This window comes from Polyodon spathula, chromosome 14 (genome assembly GCF_017654505.1).
Source record: "Polyodon spathula isolate WHYD16114869_AA chromosome 14, ASM1765450v1, whole genome shotgun sequence".
Classification (NCBI taxonomy): domain Eukaryota; kingdom Metazoa; phylum Chordata; class Actinopteri; order Acipenseriformes; family Polyodontidae; genus Polyodon; species Polyodon spathula.
In genome coordinates, this window is record NC_054547.1 from 3687531 (window position 1) to 3704409 (window position 16879).

Sequence of the window (16879 nt, forward strand, 5' to 3'; positions counted from 1 at the left end):
CCTCCAGAAGTGAAAGGCTCCTGCATCAGCATGCTGCGCTGCCTATCCCCTTCAGGGATAACCTTTAGAAATGTCTTGTAATAAAGACACTCATCTGCCTTTGTGTCTCTCTCCCCCTCCTGCATCGCCACGTTTCCAATCTGCTGCATTAGCTACAACAAACATTACATTTACATACTGATTTCGCATTTTCATTTAATGTAAATATGCTGTCATTACAGTAAATTTGGGCTTCTGTTAACATAAGCTTGTCTAAATCTCACAGCTTAAGAATGTGATTGTGTAATTATTGTGTGTGGTACATATTAATTCCAACAGGCTCATCATTTCTTTGATTCAGTGCAGATTAGTTGGGAATGATTGCTGAGCTTCATATTGTATTCAGACACATTGACTAAACATTTGCAAAAATGTTGATTTAAATATGTTTATTCAGGAAGACTTGTGTGGTACAAGCCCTAAGGCTTTATCACCATATCACCAGCATGGTGCCTCTGCCCCCCCTGGTCCCTCTGCTCTAACCACTCAGCCACATTGCCTCCCAGCCCCTCAGCTCTAGCCACTAGACCTTGCTGCCTCCCAGTCCCTCCAATAACCATTAGGCCCACTGCCTCCTAGTCTCCCCCCTCAACCACTCAGCCACACTAGCCCCAAGCCCCTGTGCTCTAGAAGTCTACACCATCTCCAGTCCCTCAGGCCTAGCAATCTGCCCATACTTCCTCTGTTGTAACAACTATCTTAGTTCAAGTCAGACCATTGTAAATATAAGCCTCACAGTGTGAATTATCTCCTTTCGTATCACTCTGGCTGCGTTGCCTGTAGCTTGCTTGCCTGCCTAGTCACTCCAGGCTCGCTCCCTTGGCATGGTGACGGAGCAGCAGGTTTGTCTGGGCTTGTCTTGGTGGTTGGGGGGGGGGGGTGGGGGGGGGGGGGGGGGGGGGGGGGGGTGTCCCGGTGGAGCTGCTTGCTCGGGTACATGCTGGAACATGCTTATGCCTGACTCTCGTGTTTGTTTTGTTTATTCTCTCCGTTCAGCGCCCTGCAGGAATCATTAAATCAAAACTTCCTGCTCGTCATTAGCCATCATGAAGCCCAGCGGGACTACAGCCTCAACTTCCCAGGAAGTAAGACCATTCAGGAGGTGAGTGAGAGCAATGTGAAAGATAGCAGCAGCCCTGGATGAAAGTGTCGGCGTCTGGCTTGTTGCTCACCATTTGTTCTCTGTGCTAGTTTTTACTAATGTATTGTTTGTGTCCACTAGAGTCAGGGTACAGGTTATTAATGCATCATCAGCATGTGAAGACTGAAACAGTATATTATATACAAAGTGAATCCAAGCAAGAATACATTACTTAAGATATAACTGTAAGTTCTATTAAAACAGCTGTTGTAAAATTATATAGTTTCACTGTGGCTTGCAGATAATAATTTTCCATTTACTTAACTACTTGAACCTGCTGTCTTCTACTGAACCATTAAACCCCACTGCAGTTGCCCAGTGCTCTAATCACTGCATGACTCGAACCCGCTTCCTTCAGCGAGTGGCAGGTGTGCCAGCTACTGTTGCACACTGCCCTGGAACCGAGAGGATTATTCCTTTGTAAAGATACCTTTTCCTTGCCTTCTGATTATGTTCCATGTACACACAGAATTGGATTCTAATAGCTGAGATAGTGTTTGATCTGCCGACAAATTGGCATTTGACGGAGAGGAGAGTTAATTTTCCCCCATCTCAGATTAAACACTGGATTTGGGAGCTGATAAAATATTCATGGGCGCGTCCTGTTTGCTCTGCCTTTATTACAGTTTCGCTAGCTCAGTGAAGGCTTGGCGAAGCTGTCAGTGAAACGAGCTGGCCCGCTCGGACAAGCCTAAGATGTTTATGCAGCTCTAATGCAGTCCACTCTTTACCTGATATCCTATGCATAAGGATTCAAAATTACTCCATCAATTATTCACTGCAGCATTTCCATTGCCTTGTAAGAAGCTCCCTGAAGCCTGGATTGGCAAATGCAAGTTAACCCATCTTGTGCCCTGAGTATTGTCTGCTGTTCTGAATTTTGCTGGTTCTGTAGATCAGACATGGTTGAATTTGCTTGGTATTGGAAACTATTGCTAGGTTCTCTGTATTGAGTTATCAGGCTTCAAGAACCCTGCACTGAGTGCTTTGTACTTTTCATGTATGCCTTTTGAATACAACCGGAAACATGCATGTGTTAGAAATATAACATTAGTATATGTGAGGCACCAGGGAGATTCAATCGATCCATAAAAATAAAAGGTGTTGCATGTGCTATTGCATCCAAATTAGAATATATTATAATCAAGTCTCTTAATAGCATCATCTCATAAACAAGGACTTGAATACGATTTCTGAAATCAATTACTTACCGGGTGCATAAACCCCAACAGGAAAATGAGGAAGAAAAACAATGGAGTTCGTTCTCCTGATCAGTCAAGAACTGCTGTTTCAAATAGATGATTTTATAGATTTTAAGCAGTTGCAATAAAACAAAGCAAAAAAGTTTCATATCAAAATTCAGATGTTTTTATTTGGATTGTTAGAAACTTTTTTTTTTCCTTTTAAAAACAGGATCTATGTCTTATATGTGTTGCTGGAATGCAGTACTCCTTTATCGTTTTTGGAGTGCAGTCCAGTCATTTTTTATACCTTCAGCATTGCAGGCTTTAACCACAAATAATGCACTTAAACCAAACGTATAAGATATACATGTTTGTCTGACACCACAGAGACTCACATTCAATACTGCAATACGACACATGAGGGGTGAAAATTGGCAACAGATCAGCCGTATTTTAACGATTCAGCCCGTCAGTGTTCTGAGCCACAGTTTGAAGTTGTGTGTGATATTTCTTGCCTGTAAGTTCTAGCTCTCTGTAGCCGTTTGTTTGTGTATTGAAGTTGTGTGTTTGTTTTTATCCAGTGTGTGTGATGTGCCGGGGGAGTTTCAGTGTAGGGGTAATGAGCCCTGTGGTGCTGCTGGTATCTGGGGACCCAGCTCCAATGCATTGATAGCACTGTTTTTATGTGCCATGACAACCTGGCATGACGTCAGGTGCAGCAGTATCTCTTCAAGGGAAATAGCTCCGGTTGACTGACTCAATTAAAACCTACCAACATTAAGGGGGACTGATGAATATACCTTGAACTTATTAGATATGAAAAGTTTAGGTATTTATATAACATGTTTTTTTGTTTTGTTTTTGTTTTAGTAGCCAACACAGATCCTTCAGGCACGGAATACAGCATTACTTTTACAATGTTGACATGTATGACAGCTGAAGGCACATTGAAAAGCCAACGCATTACTAGAAAACTTCTATTAGTTATACCCAGAGAATAACATGACAGATTCCTGGTGAAGTCAAACTTGAACCTCAAACAACTAATTTCCACCAGATTTTTTTTTTTTTTTTTTTAATTATTATAAAGCAGAAGTAAAAAGTCAAAATCCAAAAAAGATTATGTAATAGTAACACAATTATTGTGTAGCTACTAGGCGTCCAACAATTTTACTTCTAAAGCATTTTTGATTCTGCACAAGGCCAATATCATGAAAATCTTTAAACCAGTACATTATTGTGATCTTTTAAACTGACAAGTGTACACATTCTGGGTTTTATAAATCAGGGAGAGAGAGAGAGAGACAGAGAGACAGAAAGTCAGATTGCAGTGGCAGCAACCATTACTGTAATAATCCCACTTGACAGCTTGTAATGGTGCTAATTGAAGAGATTAATTCACACTCTCCTTGTTCTATTCAGAGCCCAGAGCAGCGGCCTGTTTTCCTCCTGGAGCAGATGGCTTTGATGAGCACCTACTGTGCTCTTTAAGTGCTTTGCAGGGATTACAGAAACAGGGAGGGTCGCTGTCGCGAAAGGGTTTAAAGGGAGAGGAGAAGACAAGGGCTGGCAGCTCCGGGGGGCTGCGGCAGGGAGAATGAATTCAAACACTTGGCCGCCTTTCTCTAGGCACTCGGGAGGAGGCTTTGGGTTTCTTCTGAAGCAGGAGAGACAGCAAACATACATCTCTGTCTGGATCTAAATATATACATGTTTATCACTCTGTAGCAATCCTAGTATATAAGCATGTATCTTCCAAAGAGTTAAACGTACTGCAGTGAAAAAGCTTTTTGCTCTTATGGGACACACGATTTAAAGTACAGACATCTTTACAGTTGCTGAAAAAAAAAAACAATCATTTATTATAGTTTAAAAAAACCCCAAAAAAACAAAAACATTTGTTCTTACTTTTACCGTTTACACAACCCAGAACTGCTATGCTGTTTTCCTCTCTCCTTCAGGGTGCAATTCATAACTAAAACAAAAATGATGCTTTTAATGAAAACTGCCTTTGCTGCAACGTATTAAATAGCAATAAAGGTACCCCTTTACAGCAGATATACAGGAAAAAAAAACACGCGCACACACAACCCTCGAAGCTTCTTCACAGTACTGTATATAAATGCATATGAGCGATTTGTGTAATATCAGATTTCAAAGTTAAAATAATAAAAAAAAAATGTACAAGTCCCCTAATTGTCCAAGTCCCTATTAAATCCTAATTAAACACTGAATTTCTTTAAAAAGAAACTTGGTAATAAAATCAGACAAACAAGATATCGTAGCCATAGTCCTTTTTGCCATTACAGATCATTAAGAGCATTACAATGTGGGCCTTTGTGTTGCGGATTTGTGTGATTCAATTGTAGTGTTTTTTTGTTTTTTTTTGTCTATGAGTATTTGAATTTTCAAGTAGATGAGATTTTAAACAGTGGCAGTATATTGATCTGTCACCATTTAGATCATTAATAGACTATCCCTGGCACTTGCTTTTCAAAGATAATTCCTCCAGTTCTAGCCTGTGTTCATCAGGAAGACAGGATTAAATGCTTTAGCTTTAAGATTCAGGATATAAGATCCGGTGCATTGGAAAATGCTCCCTTTGTTATTTGTATCAGTCTCTGCTAATTGGGGGAGTTTAGGGCAGTTTTTTTTTTTTTTTTGTTCTGTTGTTCATCCCTTCAAGTGTTTTTTAGAAGAGTTACTGACCTGGATAGAAGCTCTTTTAGAAATGAGGTGAGAACTGCAGGGAGCAGTGGTATACTTCTAGAAACCATTAAAGCTGGCATGGTAAGGCAACACAGGGAAATCTAGTATTGGAAGTATTCAGTGTGTACTGCTAGGAGGAAGGAGGAACATCCCACTTACCCCACATATGTGTAGGGGTTGCCACCTGTGGGTGCCATTCAATATGAACCAAGACTCATGGTGTTTTGCTATCATAGAAAGTGGCACAGTGGCCTTGAATTTCCAGTTGCTGAGCAGTCTGGGATAAAGATGACTGGTGAGGCCATATCCTTGACAACCTTCACTGTATTATAGTGGTACTCACTTCTTATTGCTTTTTCAGGTCAGAATAAAGACATGAGCAGTAGTCCTACATAGATTGGCTTACTGGTCTGGTGTTCAGTGATTTTTTTTTTTTTTTAGTGCTTGCAAATGCGTTTTTAAGTACAGTTAGACTTTTAACTAGTTTTGTGTATGTGCGTGTCTGTATGAAAACTACAAAGTTTCCTTTTCAGGAGAAGCTAGTTTTTTGTCCTCCTGTCGTTCGGTTCAGTGTGTCTGGCCATGGCTGTCAGGAGTTTGCAGGTCCATCTGAAAGTGAAGCTTTTTAAAAGGAAGTGATTGGCACCTCGAGTTAAATATCGCCGGCGGTAAGCTGCAGAGCAAATGTTTGCCTGAAAGCGTAGGGCAGAATAGCTGCTGCTGGGGTCTGCTGTTTCCGTGACCAGACGAGCCGGCTGAAGGATTTCACTCCCCAGTTTTTACAGCTGCAGAAGAGAGCGGTGAAAAAAAGAGAATGAAAGAAAAGAAAAGCATCTGGTGCTGGTAAAGCTGTGATTGTTTAGTTCTGTTTCCTTGTCTTGCTGATCCAAGCTCTGAATTACGTGGGACCTGAAGTTTGTGTATTTGTAATTTTGGTCTTCTAAAAGTTGTCACCAACGCAGCTGACACAATACTGTAGAAACGGCAGAACTTTCTGCTGACTTTGGCTACGTCCGAATTGCAAAGCCGTTTTAGCACTGATACTGAGATTCACAGACTCGCAATAAATATGCACAGCCTTACTCACTGCTATACTTGTGAGGTTTTTTACATTGACACCTAAGAGTGGATTTACTATCCTGAACTGCTAGAAGTCAACTTGAATTCTAGGGGGGAAAAGATACTCACTCTGCAAATAAATACCCCGATACACACATTATACATAAAAGCACATACTTTGAAGACAAGTGTAATAAATAAATAAATAATTAAATAAATAAAATGGCAGAGAAATATTAAGATACAGATACTCCTATGTGCATAAGAACTCTGTTGCATATGCATATCTCAAGGGTTCTAACCCTGTTAAATAAATACATGTGAAATTTAAGCTGTGTTTCTGATTTTCAAGTTTCTTTTTTTTTATATACTGTTTTCTCATTAAATTAATCTTAGTATGCGGTTATATTTAAAAATTCACTTATTAGAAATGGCAAATTTCTTGTGTTTACAAACCTGTCGTTGAATGATATTAGCTACACAGCATTAATAAATCAATGACAGACGTTTCTAGTCAAATTTTTTTAAGTATTTCTAAATCTGTCCGACAACGAAAAATGTCCGAGTTAGAATAAAGGGTCCAGCCATAAGACAGAGATAAGACGAAGGTAACCATGCTATACAGAAGAGGATCAGCCCATGTAAAAGTGAAACTGTAGGAACAGGATGGTGTGACATATACAGATACCAGTACATGATGTGTAGACAGTTCTGCAGAAGACAGGGAGAAATACTTATTGTCGAAACGCTTGTCATTTCTTTCAGTATTACATAAACACCACCAATGAGAAGTTTACAGTTACAATGGCAACTGTCATAGTAGCGATTTTAAGTAAAAAGCTCACAAAAATCTATTTTGTAACAGAGGGAGGGATATCAGTGCCATTTATGTAGCAAGCAGAATAATGTGATGCATTTAGTAAAATCATAACACGACAGTTTGGATTCAGTCATCCAATTGAAGTGATTGTTCGACATTCTCCTTTTCAGTTTCACAAGTCTGCCGCGTACAAGATATTCGATACTGTAAATGCTTACGTCAAACTGCTCTTCTGCCGGTAATCTATTTTTGCTGCTGTAAATGCCACCTTTTGTATTATGGCTTAGAAAAAATGAATGGAGACACACACTGGTAATATGCTGTAAACAAAAAAAGATATTCCTAAGTAATATGATAACCCAATTCCTTGCACACGTGTTCTACCGCCTTTAGCCAGTAGTGGGCACTCTAAACCAAGACTGAAGCCACCTCTAGAATGCAAAGTATGCTGTTTTAAAACATAACAGAGATAGTTTTATATAGCAGGTAGAGGGGAAAGATTTGCATTTATCTGAAAAGTAACAGATTACTTGGATTGAAATCCCAGTGTCTCGACTCCTGATGATCTATGGTAATCAATTGGATTTTAAAACACTGGTTTGCAGTCCTTTTTAAATGATTTAAGAATTGAATATGCGACACGGCTTAAACGAAGATGCAATTTGACTTTTTTCTCTGAAACACGATGAGTTTGCATTTTAGTTTTGCGTCCCTGAGCTGCGGCACAGCAGAGTTTGCGGATGACATTTGCAGGAAGGCTTTGGGGAGGCTGCTCCTGAAATGTGCTTTAACGAATGCAAGGTCTGATACCTTTCTGATGAAGTCGAGTGCACAAAAGGCTTAAAATAGGCGCCTATAAAGCGTAGATTTTAGAGGATTGTGATTGTGGGGCACTGCAGATTAATTGTTTTAATTACCTTCCGTCACTCATACCGCGTAGCCAGAGTGGTGGTGCTGGTAGAAATATCAGATGCATTAGTTGCATATATGATGTCTAGAATGCATATCACACATTATACTGCTTTTTAATGTATTGCAGTATGGGGATAAATTATACTTGCGTTTTCCAGAAAAATCTAAGTTAAGTGTGATCCATTGTGTCACGAATCGTGGCACACCCTTGTGTGATCCTCGTCATGACAACAACACTATATATCTACTTGCAGTCCTCCAAATGGCTGTTGGATGATGGGCACATGTGATTTTAGTAGTTTGCTTTACACCCTTGATCACTCATTATTGCTGTAGGAGATAAAGCAAAGCCGCAGAGAGTATAACTCATTAGGGTTAAAGGTGGCAGAGACTGAATCATACCAGCATCAGATCTTAATGATGGTCCCTTTCCAGTAATAATGATTGGAGGGTTGCAGGGAGTGAGCGGGGGCTGACATTGGGGGTTCTGCTGATAATGAGTAGAGTAGCATCAGCCTGGCAGGCTTCACTTCTCAGCCTGCTTGTTGCTCATTAATGATTTATAATGTCTGCACTCCAGTCCTGTTTGTGCTCTTCTGTTGATATCAATGCTAGCTCAATATGTGCATCTTCTACTGTCTGTATCACCCTGATACACCCATAGTTATAGCAGTAGTCTGGATCACTGTGCGTGTGTGCTGGAGAGTTTTCACTGCAAGTTTTATAGGCATTTAAGAAACACGTTTTATTTGTTTTTTAAATGAAAGTTTTAATTTGAATTTGATTCGATTTTATTTATTGAACCATGATTAACAATGCTACAAAATTCTCAGTTGTGTGTTTCCAACACAGGTTAATTTGTCGGTTTATGAGGGGGTGGGGGGGTGGGTGGGGAACTGAACTGTGCCCAGCCCTCAGGGGCTGAATCTGCGCATGACCCCTGCGCTTCATTACAGCAAATCAGAGGTGTTTAAGGCAGCCTGCTGGTCAGCAGGAAGAGCAGAAATCCCTGTAGCCCTCTGGTCAAACACAGATATTATTCTCTCTAATAACACTCTCGACCTTGACTGACCCCTCTCTTCATAAAGAGTACCCTGGCGCGGCACACACACAGCGGAGAGGCTGCCACGAGTTTAGGGAGTGGAGTGAAATGTAACTGGCCCTGGCTGTTCCTTACTGCGCATTTCAAAATGTCATATTTTTCAATTTGTCAGTTAAGTATATAAGAAAAACTACAAAGTGGTATGCAATTCAATATGTTAATGTAACATTATTCAGCAGGTTTCATTCGACTCTATGAAGCAACGCTAGTTAATTCTGTAGGGTGATTCAAAACTTTTGGTCATAGCTGTAGGGGGGGCAGTGCTATTTCTGTATTCCTGTAAGTTTTATCACTGGTTTTATAGCCATTCCATGTTACAAAGTTCCAGCTTCTCGCACACATCATGGTCTGATTGGCAGCGGGGCTGCTGTGTTTCCAGGCTAGATTACAGCAGATTACTTTGATAGGGATCTAGTTGAGCAGGGGGGAGCCCCATGTGGAAACGGAGTTCAGACAAGCAGTGTTAATGCAGCAGCTGGAGTCCAGCGAGCCCCTGCTGGGCTGTATGAGAGGAGAGATTTCACTGGGGCGGGCAGCTGGGACCTCCACGCAGACAGACTGGGACCGGACAGGATGTTTAGTCTAAAGTTAAGAAAGAAGTGAAAGAAAATGAACAAGATCCTTCAAATGTGCAGAATTTATTTAGAAAGAATGGCTGCTCTGATTTTTTTAGGAGGTGAAAAGCAGCCATACACCCAATGACAACAACTTACATACAGGATTGATATCAGTCTGGAAACAATACTGTTTCCCCCTCTTTCTTCCTAGTATAATGAGACGGTACTGTACTAATATTTATTTTTTGGACAGTGGATGTACCGTGTAAGATCTTGGCTGGTTTCCTTTCTTTACCACACACATACACAATTACTCTATATTGATTTCCAATATATATTTGTTTCATGTTTTGGAGTACTGGGTATGTATAGAGAACCACTTATCCTTTTGTGATGAAACTTAGCACAGGTTACAGTATTTCAACCTGGGACGTCATAGTTACATGTGGGTATTTGTGATTCCTACAGTTAGTGGTACCAATTGGAAAGAGTCTGTATTCGTCATAATTGATGCCTGTCTGGTATGCCAGCAGTGGTGTACCAAGTAAAGCAGAAGAATTGCAGCCCTTTACTGTCCTTATCTTGCGCACAGTCGCTTTGGTTCAATACACATTACCTAACATGCAGAAAGTGGCAGGGGTTGGACTGAGATCTGAACACAATAGCGAGTTTATTCTGTGGCAAATCTCCCATCATAGTGTATTTTACAGGGGTAATGCACTAGAATACAGGCCCAGTGGTCCAGACGCCCATTGCTTTGATCAGCGCTTGCCTCTACATCAGTCTGGCGTTGCGTTTTAAACCAACACAACGGGCGGAGTTGTGGCCACTACAGTTTAAAACCACGGAATTTTATTAAGTGTGAATCCACCACAGTGAAAGAAGGAAGCGAACACTGTTTATTTCAGTGCTCAGGGAGTGCTGTGTTAGGGAATTAGCTTGGCATCCTCGGAATGCAAATATAAGGACCTTCTCCACTTCGGTCGAAGATTTTTTTTTTAATTTTTTTTTTTAGGATGTTATTTTTTGGCCCTTTCTCCTATTTATGGAATCTGCTTTGTATTTTTATCTGACCGATTTAGAGACATTTTGTTTTCATAGATGCTCGGGTGCATGAACGATATTTAGTATGTAATCGGTGGTCAAACTGGTTAGATTTGCTGATGTATTGGTGTCCAGGTGGCACAGCAGAGAAACTGGTCTCTCAGTACTTTCATTTATATTTGAAATCTGGCTTGGGTCACAAATCTGTCAACCCCAACAGACATTTATTGTCCACAACTCTGAAAACCATAGACAATTCTGTGGCCCAAGCACATGGTTAAATACAGACGACCTCAAGAAAGTCACACAGTAGACTCTCATGTGAACAAGTAGCCACCAGGGTCAGGGCTTCCGTCTCCCCAGCTCCCTGAAGGACATGACAGCCTGTTTATTACCGGAGATGACAGGTGCCCTTTAGCCTGTTCCTGCTGGCCTGCACTCCAGCCTGACGAGCTGTCTAGAAATGTATTTAAAATGTATTTTCATGATCTTTATCATTTCCTTATGTGTACAGTTCTGTTTATCCTCCGTGTACTGTAGTTCATTTTTGCAGCATTTTAAATCTTCTCAGTTTCTTATTAGTGCTAGCATCATGAACTCCGGCCCCTCTCTTCCAATGTTCTTTTTGTAATCTGACCGTTTGACCTTCAGCACTGGAGGTTGTACCAGGAAGCAGACGGCAGTTTATTTTTCTTAACTTTGTTCAACAATCTGTATATCCCAAATTAAAATTGAGAGACATAAGGTTTTCATCATAGTGAAAGGTAAAATGGATTTAGAACCGTTTGTTCTATATAATTCATTATATGAAGTGGTAACTATCCTGCAACTTAATTTGGTCCCTACACATTATTGAAGCAAATGTCTTGTCATGTGTCTGTTATTTAGATGTATTTTTTAATTGCAGCAAGTTTTAGGTGCTCAGGTACCATTTACTGTAAAAACCTTTGTATAAGTCTATTTTCTAGGTATTTTAGACCAGTACGACTTAAACACTGGTATTTACGGTACATTTCTGCTTTTTACTATGATGTGACACTGCTGGAGAGTGGGAGAGATCCAGCAGCAGTAGAGGGAATAAAATGAATAAAAGTCAGGGTCTGATTGAAATTAGAAATACTAAAAGAGACAAAACATCAGTGACGCAGGTTTTAACTGCAAGTGTTTTTCAGTGTCTTTTAATGTCATTGAATTCTAGTTTCTTTTATCATTTTTAAATTCAGCAGTATTGTGTGCTTAAAGGTTAAGGGGTTTATTTGAAGTAAGTTTTCAAAAAGGATCTACATTATGGCAGTAGAGTTGCAGTTGATTATTGTGCACTGACCCTGCATCTGTTGTTTTCCGGTTGTAGGTAAAAAGAAACGTATATGACCTCACTAGCATCCCTGTCCGACATCAGCAATGGGAAGGCTGGCCAGCCACTGCAAGAGACGACTTGGTAAGATGGATGAAATAACACCCCCTGAACTCCTTTTCGTAAAACACCTGTTTAAGTTTTAAAACTGCTTTATTTTCACGTTGTGGAACATTTAAGTGCTTGAGTTTCTTATTAATTTACTAACTCTATAAACTCCTGCTCACTGGTTAATCCATCTCAGCTACATATGTGAGCAGGAGGATGATGGGAAGTGTAGTTCTGAGAGGTCCATGCGGGTACATGGGAAGGTCTTGAGGCAGGGAATGCAATTTAAAAGTTTAAAAAGGTGGTCAAAATGTAAAAATAAATAAATAAAACAATTCACACACCTTACATAAACAGTTGTAGCAACATATGGGAACATGTCACACAATAAAAATAAAAAGGTCCTTATGTGCCCTTTAAGCTGTAGAATTATATATTGAATTATTTTAGTTTTTTTGGAAGGGGTTGTTCAGAGGACAAATGTGGAAATTCTTGGCTAAAGTTTGGAACCAGGTAACCACACAGACATGATACCAATGAAAACATGCCATGGCTTGCCTTGGGTGTCTCAACGGAACAGATACGTTTATTTTCATTTAAAATAAAACAGTCCAAGAATCACAGAAAGCGAGTGCTTTAGTGCACTCAGAGCTGGTTTTAAGTGTTACTCCCCATACATCTGTGCTTTTATAGTCCTCCGTTGTTAAAGAGAGAGAGATCACAAAGACTTACAGTGCTTGCGTTGCGTTTTAATAACAAGAATCTGAGTCTAGCAGATTAACTGATAATTAGGGCCAATGACTCCAAACTATAAAAAGAGCTAACAAAAAAAACCCAAAAAAACCCTCTTGCACACGTTAATGGAAATGCCAAGCTAATTCCTTTAACTCAATTATCAGGTCTGTGGCTCTGTCGCTTTCTCCTTTTTAATTATTAAAGATCTCTGAAAAAAAAAAAAAAAATCTGCTGCAGTTGCTCTTTCATCAGTTAATTTCAGAGACCATTTAAAATACTCACTTCAGGTGCCTAAGTGAGCATTCACCGGCCTTCATCAATTTTGAATCGTTTTGCAGACATTATTGTTTCAACTTCATTGCTTTATCTCAAACCCTTCCAGATACAGACTTCATATTGCCAGGGTTTTATTCTAACCCTGGTTTGGCGCAGTGCGTCTGTGAACGTGCCCATGCTTTGGGGTATTGGGTTGGTAAAAGTGAATCTACTTTTAATTGCTATTTTGACCTTCATTTTCTGCTTTTGTAGGAACAGCATACTTTCCGTAGATCTGAAATTATGGAGAATTGTAGGAAGAGATAAGAGTTTTCCAAATGGATAAAAACCAAGGAAGTTCTGTCCAAGTACACTTGATGCCCCTGTATTTATGGCTTTTAGGTGAAAAATGCTTTAGTCCTTCCTTGTATTGGGTCCTGTTTTTTAATTAGAAAAATGAGCCTCTTCCACCAAATCATTCATTGTGCTCAGAGACGGGCTGCTGTTGCTATTTTGCTCATGCACTCCATGATGTTTGTTTCTTTATCCAAACTGGACTGTATTGTTTTATCACAGGCGATGGAAAGTGAATGGCCTAGAGACCCCACAGAAACATAACTTTTACTAATGAAAGGCTGAACTATAAAGACATGCCAATATATATTTTAAAAATCTACTGTTGTACTTGACAGTGGGGCATTTTCAAGCTTCCTGCCTGTCACACATGAAAATTTGATATCTAAACAGCACGGAGTGAGACAGACTGCCTGAAGTATTGAAGTTGGCGGTGTTTGCAACAGTTCATTAGAAACAGTTTTCAGTGTTTTTGCAGCGCTGGTTGTGGTAACAGTGCGCTCTGCACGCTCACACTGCAGGTGAATCAGATAGCGAGAGGAAGCCAGCCCTGAGACGCACCAATTCCTGGAGGGGGAGGCAGATGGCAGCTGTGCCGACATCTGGAGCAGGGCTACCACAGCGCTTTCCTAGGAAAACAAGCACTTTTTAATTTTTTTTATATAGTATAGAGTGGTGCTCAAAACAATCTGGACATTTCGGTATATCTAGGCAGGCCTTAACAATATGCTTTTTTGCTGTTATGTTTGACTAGGATAGAAATACTCACCCTTTTTGTAAATTACTGAATTGTGCATGTTATCCAAGCCTTGGGCATGCATGCTGCAATCCAGCATGTACTCTGTATGTGAAAGCTGCATCTCCCTTTTTCAAGTCAGGGATGGGAATAAGACTCCTATTGCATAGCATTTTCACCTGTTCCCAGTTTTACTATGAGCTTGATTAGCCACAGTGTGTATAGGTAACAGGCTCAGGTGAGTCTTCTTATACGCATTGTAAAACCAGGAATGGCTTGCAGTGGGAATTATTTCCATCCCTGCAAGTCATTTACAGTCTAGATGAGCCCAATCTTACAGAGCGACGATAGCAGGTGCTCTGTTGGTTGGTGTGTCTGCATCCAAACCTGCAAAGAAATTTTTATGCCACACTAATCTGTGCTCTTTTAAATTTTGGATTTTAGAAACACTTTGCTCAGGCACCTCATCTGCGAGAGGTTTGATTGCTAAACCACCTTTGAAACTAGGTCATTGTAGCTATACACTCAAATGACAAATATTTTGTCCACCACCATTACAGAACTGTAGCTTAGTACCAATTCATAGCTGGCCTTCCAGCTGTGTGGAAGTGAGGTCCCAGGGCCAAAGCTGTGCCTAGAAGAATTTAAAAAAATGAAAACTTCAGACTTTTAAAGACTTTAACAACTTGGTTTTGGAGAAGAGTAACTCTACTCAGTTTGGCAAGACTAGACCTCATAGCACTCTAAATACAATCCTTCTGAATAGGAACTGCTTTGTCTAGCATAATCACTTCACAGTGGCCCAAGAATATCTTCTACATTACACTTGACTGTTCAAGTTTTAATGATCATTATATTATAAGCTCTTTTTCTTCGTTTGTTACTACTTTCTCTCCTGCTATTCTGTAGCAATATGTTGATATCTGCTTAGATGGGGTGGTGCCCCTGTTTCCACTAGCCAAGTCGAACAAATGTGAATAAGCTGTGAAACAGAGGCCCGGTCTGCCTGGTGGACTTTCGGGATCATGAGGTAGTGGTCTTGACCCTGTTTCCTTGGCCAAATTCCATCAAAAAGCTTTACAGCCCAGCTGAGCTTTGGAACAGTGTCTTTGGAGGCTTATCATGCTGCTCGGAGTCCATGTCTTCCAAGGTGGAACTCAATGGCTCAGTAGTTGGATTTGAATTCAGGTTTCTGCAGTTTGACCTTGCGATTGACCTTCTTACATTTTATATCTCGTTATCAAGAGCATCTAAAACAGTATGTCGCTATGTCACACTATCTCACAATTTTTCATGTGCATGATACGGTGCATGTGGTCAAACCAAGGTTGTCAAAGGTGAATGATCCCATTGCGCCCCCTTGTGGATTTTGTGTTTCAGCCACTCCTGGCTGTATAACTGGGTACTTGCAGAATTGGATTTTCTTTCTTTTTTTAAAGGTTGTTGCCTTCTGATAACGCCTGCCAGGTCATTTTTCCTTTTTTTATTGAACAGTCTTCTTGCATAATAAAGAAGGTGACGGCTTGCCGAGAGAGAGAGCTGTTTCAGTGCATATCTCATTAACCTCGCCTCGTCTCCGGAGGCTTACACCAATAAACAGAGCAGGCAGCTCTTCTCTTAAACTGACATTTTCTGGAAGTCAGAATGGATGATTATGTTGTCTGTGTTATTCATCCTCTACATCGTGGCTCTTCTCGGACTTACAACACAGAACTATTCCAAATGCCATTACTTGTTTGAATTCGCTAAAACATGCACAGACTGACAGATTGATTATAAATGTGTACTGAATATGGTATAATCTCTAGTTTTGTTGTGTAAATTGTTGTCTAGAAACATATAGCACTTTTCTGTTATCTATTCACTTTTCATATCTGTTTCACAAACGTTATATATATATATATATATATATATATATATATATATATATATATATATATATATATATATATATATATATATATATATATTTTTAGCTGCATTTGCCTTCTTTCCTAAAATCTTTAAATAAATACTTTCTGTTGATTTCATTATAATTCATTCTAGATTTAAAAACCCAGTTCTAAATGTTGTGGAAGATTAAAGGTAGATGATTTAATCCCACTAGGAAGCAACAATCTCATGTTAAAAGGACATGATAGTGGGTACATAACTGTTTTGAGTTTCTAGATCCAGGAATGGAACTGCAAATAGGAAATCAACCTTTGACTGATGGGGGAAAATGATGGCTACAGCGATCATATCTGATCATATCTCAAGTGTCAATAAGTATGTACAATAATCCACACACTTTCTTTTAGAAAGCAAGCTGTATCAACTAGAAAGATGTGAATGATGTATTTTCAACTGCTACCAAGGACATGGCCGCTGTTTGGGAAAGTCCTTTTATTCTCAAATCCCTGTGAACATTCCCCTGGTATTTTACAAAGTTGACAGATTTCTTGTTGCTGTAAGCCGGGAGATGATGTCCTTCCTGAAGCTTCCATCAAATTTAGTTGGTAAATAATCCCTGTAGATAACAAGTGAGAAATCTCTGTAGTTCGTGCCAGTGTTAACAAAAAAATTCTAATGGCCTCAACTGATCCATTTTTACAGTATTTGTTTTGGTTTTCGCTCTTGGAGGATGGAGTGGAGATGTGCTCCAGCAGGGGGGATGTGCGTTCGTGCTGCGACAGTTCAGCTCTGAGAAGCGCAAAACTGACAGGCCTGCTGGGAGACTGATATTCCCTCGCTAACGAGGACAGACACTGTGAAATACTGCGGCGGCTCCATTTCTAATTACAATTTATCACCGCCGCACTCTCATCTCTCAAATACTGCCTTTCCCTGT

The 16879-nt window shown here is 40.0% G+C and overlaps 1 protein-coding gene across 2 annotated transcripts in view; it reads left to right on the forward strand.

Annotated features, from left to right (window-relative positions):
* Positions 1-16879, forward strand: part of LOC121326993 (FAS-associated factor 1-like) — an 84680-nt gene that overhangs the window by 25450 nt on the left and 42351 nt on the right. For both annotated transcript variants that reach the window (XM_041270709.1, XM_041270707.1), the window contains 2 exons: positions 1036-1141; positions 11919-12005. In XM_041270709.1, coding sequence (XP_041126643.1) covers positions 1036-1141; positions 11919-12005 — 193 coding nt within the window. The remainder of the gene's footprint in view (positions 1-1035; positions 1142-11918; positions 12006-16879) is intronic.